The following is a 12,816-nucleotide window of genomic DNA, read 5'->3' as shown; positions in this document are numbered from 1 at the left end:
CTCAACAGCGTCGTCCTGCTTCCCCCGCAGCCTCTGATATCTTTAGCCTAAGCTCGATGTCCAATTTGTTCTTGAAATGCTACAATGTTTTCACCATGACTGCTTTCTATGGTAATGAATTCCACAGGCTCACCAGTGAAGAAAATTTCCTCATCTCAATCCTGAACGGTTTACTCCAAATCCTTGCAGTGCAACACCTGGTTCCGAACTCTATCATCAGCAACATCTTTCCTGCACCCAGCCCCTCTAGTTTGGTTAGAATTTTAGCCGTTTCTATGAAATCTCCCAATCTCATTTTTCTGAACTACAGCATTGTAGGAGAATTGAATCGTATCGAATCTAAAATAAATAACAGCCTAACCATTTCAACTTCTCCTCATCCCACATTCCCACCAAACCAGCCCGCTAAACCTTTGCTGCACTCACTCTATAACAACAACACCTTTACACGAATAAGATGCACGGTGGCTCAGTGGTTAGCACTGCTGCCTCATAGCAGCAGGGATCCAGCTTCGATTCCATCCTTGGGCAACTTTGTGGAATTGGCATTTGCCCTGTGTCTGCGCAGGCTTCCTCCGGTATTTATATCTTTGAGATGTAAATAATGAATGCAGGGCATTTCAACAAAATCTCTTTATTTTGCCTATCCCACCAATATTTTTATTTTTGGCTAGATTCCGATTTTGATGTGGAGGCCCTCAATGAAGAAAGACGACGTCTCTTTGCAATCTGTTCCTGACGTTTCTCCTTAGCTTCCTGCAAATAAATTGAAACAGGTCTGATTAATACAATGCTTCTAATGCAGCTTACCCAATATTATCGCTGTTTACTGTGGAACACAGGAATTAGAAAAGGCAGTAGGCAATTCAGCCCTTGGAGCCCACTCTACCATTTAACATGATCACTGCTGATCTTATCCTGGTCTCAGCTCCACTCTCCTGCCTGTTCCTCATCGCCCTTTATCCCCCTTTTCATCAGAAACATATCAATTTCTTTCTTGAATCTGTTGATCGATTCTGCCTCCACTGCACTCTGGGGCAGTAAGTTCCATCCAGATTCACAACCCTCCGAGAAATGGTTTCTCTTCACCCCAGTTTTGAAGCTACCCCCCCTCTCAATCTGCATCTATAACCTCCTGATCGAGACTGTCCTACATAGGGGACACCTGTCTAATGTCCACCTCACCAACCCCCTTTTGCATTTTATATTCCTCAATCAGATTCCCCTTCCTTCTTTTGAACTCCACTAAGTACAAATCAAAGCTGTTCAATCCCTCCTTGTACAACTGCCCTTCCATCCCTAGAATCCACCTGGGGAACCCCTCCCAACCCCGAACTGTTTCCAGTGCCACCATATCCTTCCCCAAGTAAGGAGACCAAAACTAAACACAATACTCCAGGTGTGGTCTCACCAATGCCTTATATCACTGTAACAACAGTTATTTACTTCCATAATTCAGTCCTTTTGTTGTGAATACGAGGACCCCATTTGCTTTTTTAACTGGATACTTTCTGTAGCAAGTTCTCTTTCAGCATACTTTTAATTAGTGTCCGTAATGTAAAAGAACATCTTAGTGTGACACAGACACTGAATGTAAGAATAAGATGGTATCAAAAATGGGATATTGGGTAGAAAGATCAGAAGCCTGAGAGGGAGAAAACTTTTAACAACAGTGTACACAATTGAGGGAATTTCAGGGATTAGGGTTAAAGGTTAGGAGCTTGGGGAACGGGAAAGCATGGCCAGTGTTTGATAAAGCTTTTAGACAGGAGGCACTGTTCATGGTCTTAAAAGGTCACAAGCTTTAAATGTACACAATTGCAGAAACTTGCAATCAAGGTCAACAGGGCCTTGGTGTGATTGAACAGGTTGTGGTGACCATGGAGTACAAGCAGCAGAATTTTGGATGAAATGAAGCTTACAGAATGTGGAGGAAAACATTTGGTTTGTGAAGATGACAAAGCTGTATGGACGGGGGACATCAGCGTCCCAGTCAATCTAAACCCCACAAATGTCTGCATCCCGAGAGGGAGGGAGGGAGGAGAGCGAGAGCGAGAGACACAGAGACAGAGAGGTCAGCACCCCAGTCAATCAATTTAAACCCCACGGAGGAGGATGGTAGTGAATTGCAATTCTTTAGGTCTGAACGTTTCTATTCTCAAAGAAGCAATGTGACAGCTTTAACCAAAAAAGTGCAAGTGATCCGCACTGACATAACTAAACACAGCAAACCAAGTATTCCCTGATAATATAAATAACTAACCTTCATCCTCTTGGCCAGAAGCTTGGCATATTCAGCTGCTGCTTCCTTGTTCTTCTGAGTACGATGTTTCTTCAGGGCAATGCGTCTCCGCCTGTGTTGCAGAACTCGGGGAGTTACCAGACGCTGAATTTTGGGAGCTTTGGTTCTCGGCTTCTTACCTGGGAGTTGCAGATAAAATGCCAGAACGTACAAAATTAAAACTTAAGCAGCCTCAGCTGGCTTGATTAACTGACTTTAAATTCCTTCATCTGCAACGGTGGGATTGGAGTACACATCATCAATTCACTCTTGTAGGCTAGAATATGCAACACTAACGTCTGCACAAGTGCTGCCATCCAGATAAACATAACCTTTTAAAATGGAGTACTGCCTGACTGGAAACTAAGGTGGGTCAGCAAACAAAGGCGCAATGCTTTAAAACTGGGCTTGCAGCAAGTTAGTATGCAGTCTGAATCCTATCAGATGAGCTCAGGTTTGGAGGTTGGAGAGATCACTGAAATGATCAAGTCATGGGGGAAAACAGAACTGGGGAGGGGCTTCAGCAGCAGTAAAAACTGAAGCAGAGCTGAAGTTGGGGAACTTAACAGAAGGGGGAGCATACTGGAGACAGCAGAGATACAGAGTTGAGTGTTATCAGTATTAGAGGAGAAAGTGAGGTCTGCAGATGCTGGAGATCAGAGCTGAAAATGTGTTGCTGGAAAAGCGCAGCAGGTCAAGCAGCATCCAGGGAACAGGAGAATCGATGTTTCGGGCATAAGCCCTTCTGAAGGCCTGCTGCGCTTTTCCAGCAACACATTTTCAGCTGTTATCAGTATTAGCTTGCATGCAGAACAGCTGGTAATGAACAAAAGCTAAAAAAACTGCGGATGCTGTAAATTGGAGTTACTGCAAAAGCTCAGCAGGTCTGGCAGCATCTGAGGAAGGGTCACCAGACCTGAAACATTAGCTCTCGATTTCTCTTCACAGATGCTGGAAGACTTGCTGAGTTTCTCCAGCAACTTGTTTTTGTTGTGTTAACGAATGATGCTATCAAGGGGCGTCATGTCAATTACAAATAGAAAGGGGGTGACAAACAAGTCTAGGGGCAAGGCCAGAAATAATGACCTGGCAGCAGGAGGAATGCCATTTCTGACAATGACTGAAGAAACAAGAATCAGATGGCTACAGTCCCATAATTCTAGACAATGGAGAGCAAGCACTGGAGAGGGATTATGTGGCCATTCAATATGCCAAAATCTGCAGAGAAATACAACAATGAAGAGTTTACCAGTCATGTCAAACAGAACGCAACTCCTCTGAGAGGGTCATGCAATTGTGGAACTCTTTGCTCCTAATGGAAGCAGAGATGTTCAAATGATGTAAAGGCAGAGGTAGGTAGACTCTTGTTAGACAGGGGAACCAAAGGTTATCGGGGTGGATTAGAATGTGAAACTTGAAACATCAACAAATTAGCCATGTTTCTACTGGCGATTAAGCAGACTCAAGAAGCCAAATGGTTTATTTCTGCTCTTATTTTAAATTGCCATATGTAATGGTTAACTTTAACTACTGTGGCAGAATCCAAACTGGAAGAGTGTAAATACAAAGCTGCAGGAAAGAGAATTGCATTTAGCACCCATTTCCAATTAACCTTGAGAAAGTGATGAACCAGCACTTTAAAGAAGTGGGTGCTTTCAGAGGTTGGTTCAGATTTAATCACATCGTTCTAGATCCAGCATCATTCAGGTCATTCTGCTATAATACACGTTTTGTTAATGCAAATTCACTATAATACGATAGATGTTTTGGGGACACTGTTTCTAAAGCCCTATTTTTTAAAAGAGTATATTGGTTATAATGCGATTCGGGCCCCATTACTTCAAATGGTGCTACTTTACACGATTTTCTTCCAATACAGAATTGCGCGAGAACAGAACTTCTGTGTGAAAGCAGAACAGACTGTCCAGGCCAGACTAGGGAAGGAAGCAAACTACTTCACCTCGAAGATTTTAACAGGTTTTATGGCAATCTTGTTGGGAGTTAGTTTGGAGAAATGGGGTAGGAATTTACTGTTCCAGAATTGTAGGAAAATGTACACACCTTCTTTGCTGAGAGGTCTCCTTACAACATACTGGCGTACATCATCTTCCTTGGACAGGTTGAACAGTTTACGGATTTTGCTCGCCCTTTTTGGCCCAAGACGGCGGGGCACAGTATTGTCTGTCAGTCCCGGGATGTCCTTTTCACCTATTCAGAAAGAGAATATTCAGATTGTCATACAGTGGAACATCGATTATCCAAACATGATCGCAAGGTCCCAATGCTTGGGTAAACCGTGTTATCCAGCATCGATTATCTGAACATTCCATTATCCGAACAAAATACTCCCTGCCTGTGTCGTTTGGATAATTGAGGTTCCTCAGTATGGTTAAATCTATTTCCATACAGATGTGCAATGCTCCCCCTGCATTACTAGGCCAAACACTTGGTTTCTGCAGAAACCTATTTCCCTCCTTTTCTTGTTAAGTCCCTCAATTTTTTTTTTGCTGAAAGTTTTCCCACGTAATTGATTCCTCACGTTTTTTAATCAGCAAATTTTCTGGAATGATGAATAATTCAAACTCAGGGACAAGCAGATATCACAATCAAAGCCTATCTACTACTGCAAGATGTCCATGTTAACACAGCAACGGCATTTATTACTGGATAGTAGACGGTAGTGGGATTTTGGTGACATTCTCTTAACCACAATGACAAATCACCTCACCAACGTCTTGAGACAAAACCAGGGACGACAGACTATTTACTCATGTCAGCCATTCATTCCCACGGGGAGTACAGTATATGATAAACTTTGCAGTAACACCTTCTGCAATGAGACTCTTACTTCATGCTGTTGGTTATAACATCAGCTGCAGTGATTAGAATTATGAACGCTATATAAAATATCATACAAACTACATCATTCTGCTAGCTAACTGGCCAACGATGAAGAAATTACATGCTTCTAAACCAGAGACTCCCATCATATTATCTGATCCAAACACAAGCTGAATTCATCTAATTTAACCGCACCAGCTGTCAAATCTTTTCAGCACCACGATTTCAAGGCAGACTTCCATTACTGTACTCGTAAGTATGAGCTGAACTCAGGTAAGCTGTGATGAACTAGTTTTTGCATTTCAAAGCCAAAACCAAAAGCCCAAGTTCATGCTGCAGAGTAAAACCTAAGACTGACAGCTGTAACAAATAAGGGGTGGTCAACCTGCCTTTCAAAAGTATGATGTGCACTTGTGGGATTACTATAGGGGGAAAACGTACTGCCAGTACAGAGAGTCAGGATGATACAATAAAGATAGAAATATTCTTGTAACCATAAATTCAAGAACATTGGCCACAACACCAATATTATATCCCAAAGCACAAGAGTTTGGATAAGACAGCAGTATTCAAACTTTCAGCTTTGGACAAAGGGGAGAAAAGTAAGAGGAAATGACAAAAAGGAAAGGTGGTCTGATGGAAAATATATTACAACCGTAGTGTTAAAATAGTGCCCATCACTTTAAAATATCCAAATGGCGAGGTGATGCAATAACAGTAATGCAAAAAATGGCTGAAGTTCACAAAATATCTTTCAAGTCCACCATTTTATCAAACTAAGTCCAGTTTGTTAGGAGAAAGGGAGGACTGCAGATGTTGGATATCAGGAGTTGAGAGTGTGGCGCTGGAAATGCACAGCAGGTCAGGCAGCATCTGAGAAGCAGGAGAATAAACGTTTCGGGCATATGCCCTTCACCAGGCCTCCACTACTGAAGGAGGGCTTTTGGCCAAAACGTTGATTCTCCTGCTCATCAGATGCTGCCTGACCTACTATGCTTTTCCAGCGCCACACTCTCAACTCACTCCAGTTTGTTAGACTTCTCCCATTTTTAATTGGATTTTCCCCATAGGGTACCTTTAGGACAAATTTAATTGCTGATTCTCTGGGAGAACTTTAATTAATAAGCACTTATTTGTAGACCAAGACAACTTGCCCGCACTTATACGGGAAGCAAACAATTTTAATGCCGTTGTTTTATACCAGCTATCATGAATGGCAGGTAAACCATGATTTGTGAATTTTTAGTTACAGACTGCTAATAGGACTACTGTACTTGTGACAGAACCATCATACCCAATCTAGCACAATTAGGAGAGACAGAAGTGGTCACACAAGTGTACAGTAGAACCCTTGTACCCACGGATTCTGTTTCCAGTTTCGGTTATCTGCAGTTTACCATGGCCTGGAAATATCACATGGAACACCCCAGAAATAATTCCAGGGGCTGCCAGAAAGGTAAGTTTCCCATTGAAATGGGAAGGTTCGCTACTATCCGCAGTTTCAGGCATCCACGGTAGATCTTGCAACATATCACCTGTGGATATGGGGGGACACCTGTAATTAATTTCTCAGTCCTGGATATCAGCACACTACACCACATAAAACCTTTAAAAGGACTTGGGTTATATCACTAACAACCAACCTGTTAACAAGATAGTTACGCAAGTTACAAAGAACACAATTCAGAAGTAGTCATGCCAGACTTGAAACATCAATGTCTCTCTCTCTCGCTCCTCATAAGCTGCCAGACCTGCTGAGTTTCTATAGTGTTTTGTTTATATTGCACAGAACCCAAGGACTTGCAGAAAGGCCTGGTCTACAAGAATCAGAAAGACCACAACATTACCACAGCAATTTTCTGTTTACACACTTTTGAATCAGTTCATTGGGAAGGCTAGTTGGAACAAGAGAAACCATATCAACAATTTCAAAAACAGTTGTCCAAAATTTGAAATACAGCATAAGTTTTTCAATTTTTAATTAAAAGGCACTTATCTTAGCAGCAGCCCAAAGACATATTAGCCAACAAAATGTACCCAGCATGGAAAAAGAACTTTCGATGCAACTCGTCCATGCCGACCAGATATCCTAAATAAAGCCAGTCCCATTTGCCAGCACTCGGCCCATATCCCTCTAAACCCTTCCTATTCAAATATCCATCCAGATGCTTTTTAAATCTTGTAATTGTACCAGCCTCCACCACTTCCTCTGGCAGCTCAGTCCATACATGTATCACTCTCTGTGTGAAAAAGGCGCCCCTCAGGTCGCTTTTAAATCTTTCCCCACTCATGCTAAACCTATGCTCTATACTTTTAGATTCCCCAACCCCAGGGAAAAGACCTTGTCTGTTTACCCTATCAATGCCCATCATAATTTTGTAAACCTCTATTAAGGTCATCCCTCAGCCTCTGGTGCTCCAGGGAAAACAGCCCCAACCTATTCAACCTCTCCCTATAGCTCAAACCCTCTATCCCTGGCAACACCCGTCTAAAACATATTGAAGGATATGCCAGAAAATATTAATAAATATTGAACCAACTAATGGAACAAGATAGATCAAAGCTTAAAGGAGTTTCCACATCAAAATAAAAAAATGAGACATCACACAAGCGTCAATGACAAATTTCTCAAAATGCAACCACATATAGCAGGGTTACAAGAAAGATTTTGTGCCCGTCTTTTCCTCTCCCTGAACTAATCTCAGCATCATTGCCCCCGACTGAGATCACCGATTCCACTGCATCAGAGTGACAATCACCTAGTCAGTTGTGGCTTATTATACAACTTGAATTGCATTATATTTGTGGGGAAGTGAGATTTTAGCTGAACTAACACATCAAACAGAAAGTGAAAAGGATCAAGCTGTGAGATAACTATTTTAGCAAGTTCCAAAATTTTTTATTGTATGTGGTATATATAAGTTTAGGGAGCAAATTCATTATTCACAATCACAACAAAACCTTCTCAATCTATAGTACTAACTGACTTTCACTCACCTTTCTTAATAATAACTAAGTTCAGGACACTAAGGTTGGCATCAACAATGCACCCACGGACAGATTTCCGTTTGCGTTCGCCAGATCTCCTCGGACGATAACATGAGTGCCCCTTGCTGAGTAGCAGACGGACACGGCCGTTAGTCAAGACGCCCTGTTTCATGGGGAATCCCTGCTTATCGTTGCCACCACTGATGCGCACAACATATCCCTGGAATAAAAAAATTTCCAACTTAAAACAAGAATCAACTTTGGCAGCACCCTTCACACCCACAGAGCATTCAAAAGCACTTCACAATCAATAAAATCCCTTTGAAATGCAGTCAGTTTTGGAAACAACAAGGACCCACAAACATATGAATGACTTTTTCAATAATGTTTGTTGAGGTATAAATATTAGTCAGAACCCAGGGGACACCTAAACTGCTTAAAAATTCAAGGGAGCATTAGGTCCACCTTAGGGACAGAAATGCTTTCATCCTCAACCCAATCTCCTCCCATGATCGACATCATTGTGAAGGGTTCTCTCCAAGTATTGTCACTCACTTTTAAATACACTATCATCTCCTTTTAAAAAAACAGCCACTGACCCTCTCTAGGCTCTCAAACTACTATACCATCTTCAAGCTCCCTTTCTTTTCAAGTCCTCAGACATGCTGTCACTTTGTAGATCTTTTCCCATGTCATACAGAAGAACTTCATCCTTGAATCAAGCATTCCACCCCCCACAACAATTTTCGCTTAATGGTAACCCTCAAAAGGCTGATGCTAGGTGGAATTTAGTGATGATAATGCCATTGAATGATGTGGAGATGCTGCTCTTTACACAGCAGTGGCATGGTGCAAATGTTACCTGCCACTTGTCAGGTCAAATCTGGATGTTGTCTCAATTTTGCTGAACATATGCACAGACTGCTTCAGCATCCGAAGAGTTGTGAATGGTTCTGAATATTGTGAAATCAGTAAGCATACCCATTTTTGACATTATGATGGAATGAAAGTTATCAATGAAGCAGCTAAAGTTTGCTCACAGGCAACCTGTCTCCTATTCTCCACTGCTGTTACATTATCAGATGACTTATCCAAGATTGGATGAATAGAAACTTTCTATCCAACACCAGGAAGTCAGAGCTATTGTATTTTTCTATTCCTTTTATTACCAAGTCTGTAAGCAATCTTGGTGTGATCCGGAGACGAATTTCTGGCATCATTTATGAGCCATCTCAAAGACTCTTTATTCTGAACTCTACTTTTGCTCCATGATGCATTCAGACAGGTACATGAATAGGAAAGGTTTAGAGGGATATAGGCCAAGTGCAAGCCAGTGGGACCAGTTTAGTTTGGGAAACTTGTTTGGTGTGGACAAATGGGACCAAAGGGTCTGTATCCATGCTGTATGGCTGTCTCAGCTCATCCAAACATGAAACATGCTTCTGTTACCTTTGCTCTGGTCTCACACATTCTACCCTCTGCAAGCGTTAGCTTGTACCAAGTCTCTTCCTTTGTCACCCTATGTTGATGAATTAAAGCGGCTGAGCAATATTTTAAAATTCTCACAGTTGTTTTCAAATCTGTGCCATGGTCTAACCTCTCTGTATCTCAAATCCCCTCCGCCCCACAACCCCGTGACATATTGTTTTTCTAAATCTTAATCATTCCAGTCATAAATACTCCACCAGCAGCAGCCATTCCTTCAATTGCCGAGACAAGCGGTGAAAATCCCTTCTCACCTCACTTTCCTCCTTTAAGACTGTATACCACTTTGACCAAGCGTTTGTTCACCTGACCCACTACCTGAAGTGGCTATATCAAAGTTTGTTTCATATGGCCCCACGAAAGATCTTCAAATGTTCCAATATGCTGAAGTCATATCAATAACCAATTTGAAAGTTGTTGACACTGCTGCATTGTCACAGCATTAAGTGCTAGCAGAGATTACCTGAAACCTCTGTAGATGAACTTGAGCCAACAACTTTCCTAATCAGAGATAAATTAACTGAAGAAAGTGAGGACTGAGATGCTGGAGAGAGAGAGTGTAGTGCTGGAGAAGCACAGCAGGTCAGGCAGGCAGCATCAATGTTTCGGACATAAGCCTTTCATCAGGAATGAGGCCTGTGGGCTGGGGTGGTGGCGGCGGCGGCAGGAAGGTAGCTGAGAATGCAAAAGGTAACCCCTCTCAGCCTCTGGCCCACAGGCCTCTTGGAAGGGCTTATGCCCGAAACATTGATTCTCCTACTCCTCAGATAAATTAACTGAACTCTGCTTATGTATAGTTACATAAACACAATGCTAAAATATTCCAGTGCCTCTCCTGGTCTCAAGATACATGACAGAATTACCGTTGTTTTGCCTCCTTCTTCACTAAAGTAGTACATTGCAGAAAATTCAAACGTACCCCATAAGATGCAAAAGCAATAACATACTTATACCTCACCAAACAGATTTATGCTGAGCATAGGGACTGAGATTCCCTACAAAGCAGACCTCCAGCCTTACAGCAAGCATAAAGACAGCTGGTCAAAGACTTATGTTGTGAGAGCATGACCATACAGGACCAGAAATCACGGGAAAGAATATCACCTTTTCATTGTTGTAAATCCTGACAAATTTAAAACTACACATTAGTCACCGCAGAACAGAATGTCAAAATTAGACAAAACATGCTTTAGGCTGACGGGTGACCTTATAGAAGTTCATAAAATTATGAGGGACATTGATAGAGTGAATAGACAAGGTCTTTCCCCTGGCGCAGTGTGGAGTCCAGAACCAGAGGGCATAGGTTTAGGGTGAGAGGGGAAAAATTTAAAAGGGACCTAAGGGGCAACTTCCACATGCAGAGGGAGGGTGGTGAGTGTATGGAATGAGCTGCCAAAGTGGCGAAGGCTGGTACAATTACAACATTTAAAAGGCAAGTGCTGGCAAATGGGACTAGATTAGGTTAGGTTAGGATATCTGGTCGGCAAGGACGAATTGGACCAAAGGATCTGTTTCCTTGCTTTTCTATGACAGTACGCTATCCAAGAATGCCACTCCAAAAGACCGTGAAGTGGAAAAGATGACATCCCACCTCAGATGTTACCTGGGTAGCATGGTTATTCAGTGGTTCGCATTGCTGCCTCACAGCACCAGAGAGCTGGGTTCAATTCCACCCTCAGATGACTGCATGTGTGGAGTGCGCACAATCTCCCCATGTCTGCATGCGTTTCCTCCCACAATCCAAAGACGTGCAGGTTAGGTGGACTGGCCATGGCAAACGCCTGGTTACAAGGACAGGATAGGGGGTGTGGGTCTGAGTGGGATGCCCTTCAGTGGGTCGGTGTGGACCCGGTGGGCTGAATGGCCTTTTTCAACACCGCAGGGATTCTGTGGTAGGTTTGGAGGCAGAAAGGCTCGAAAGGGAACGCCTGCACTATGTGAAGGCTTCGATATACAAGTTGTCCACACAGGACGGTTTGCCCACCTGGGTGATGTTTTAATGAAAACAATAAATACATTGAGTTCACAGGAAACAGACACAATAGTTTACAATAGCTCACCTTCCATTCGTCTCCAAGACAGTCCGCAGCGACCTCGGTGGCCATGCGTTTCTCATAGAAAGTCCGCAGCTTGCGCTCATCGTCCACTTCGATAAGTTTCTGGCAGCCAGTGGCTGGGAAGGAGATGTTGAGCTGGAAAAGTGAGAACACTCGCTTTAATTTGGGGGGAAAACGTGGACGTGGACAAGAAACCTCCCCTCCCCTGAGCTTCAGTCTCCGGGCTCTCCTCCCTCCACTAGCGGCGAGTACCTCAGCCCAAGCCCACCCCCCGCCGACCCAGCACCTCCTGAGCGAGGCCTGAGGCCTGCGGCCGGCCTGCCGCATCCCGCTCCGGAGCCAAAGGCGCAGGCCCCATCTCAATCCGGCGCCATCGGGTACGAGGGCAGCCGGCAAGGACGGGCTCAGGGCCCGGGCCGGCCGCACGGAGGCTGCGGCTGTAAGGGGAGCCGGTATTGCGAGGCAGGAGAGCGGCCGATGGCCGGCAGCGAGCTCGGGGGCCCCTCACCTTCATAGCGGATCAGCAGCGACCCACTCCACCGCTGCCCGGGGAAAGAGACCGGATATCCGGCTCCGCGGAGCCTCATCCCCGGCTGATGTCGCGAGAACGGGCAGCGCGCGAGAGGAGGGGGGGAGCGCGCGCGAGGGGGTTGAGGGGGGGGAGCGCGCGAGGGGTTGAGGGGGGGAGCGCGCGAGGGGTTGAGGGGGGGAGCGCGCGAGAGGGAGGGGGGGAGCGCGCGAGAGGGAGGGGGGAGCGAGCGCGCGAGAGGGGAGGGGGGGAGCGAGCGCGCGAGAGGGGAGGGGGGAGCGCGCGCGCGCGAGAGGGGAGGGGGGGAGAGGCGCGCGCGCGCGAGAGGGGAGGGGGGGAGAGCGCGCGCGCGAGAGGGGGGGGGAGAGCGCGCGCGAGGGGAGGGAAGGGGGGGAGAGCGCGCGAGAGGGGGAGGGGGGGAGAGCGCGCGCGAGAGGGGAGGGGGGGGAGAGCGCGCGCGAGAGGGGAGGGGGGGAGAGCGCGCGCGAGGGCAGGGGGGGAGAGAGCGCGAGGGGGGAGAGCGTGCAAGAGAGCGCGAGGGGTTGGGGGGGAGAGAGCGCGCGAGAGGGGAGGGGGGGAGAGCGCGCGCGCGAGAGAGGGGAGGGGGGAGAGCGCGCGAGAGGAGAGGGGGGGAG

The 12,816-nt window shown here is 45.2% G+C and overlaps 1 protein-coding gene across 1 annotated transcript; it reads right to left on the bottom strand.

The window, feature by feature from the left end:
• Positions 1-618: 618 nt before the first annotated feature.
• Positions 619-12,291, bottom strand: rps6 (ribosomal protein S6). The gene is made up of 6 exons (XM_043719103.2): positions 12,161-12,291; positions 11,656-11,787; positions 8,120-8,330; positions 4,343-4,489; positions 2,264-2,421; positions 619-756 (listed from the first exon to the last, which is right to left on the bottom strand). Exons 1-6 carry the CDS (start codon positions 12,164-12,166, stop codon positions 661-663), a joined length of 750 nt encoding a protein of 249 aa, XP_043575038.1. The 5' UTR covers positions 12,167-12,291; the 3' UTR covers positions 619-660.
• Between the last annotated feature and the right edge of the window lie 525 nt (positions 12,292-12,816).

Source organism: Chiloscyllium plagiosum, unplaced genomic scaffold, assembly GCF_037043375.1.
Source record: "Chiloscyllium plagiosum isolate Xiang-an unplaced genomic scaffold, Cpla_swu_hap1 HiC_scaffold_2, whole genome shotgun sequence".
NCBI classification, from domain to species: Eukaryota; Metazoa; Chordata; class Chondrichthyes; order Orectolobiformes; family Hemiscylliidae; genus Chiloscyllium; species Chiloscyllium plagiosum.
This window is presented reverse-complemented; position numbering and strand designations above follow the sequence as displayed.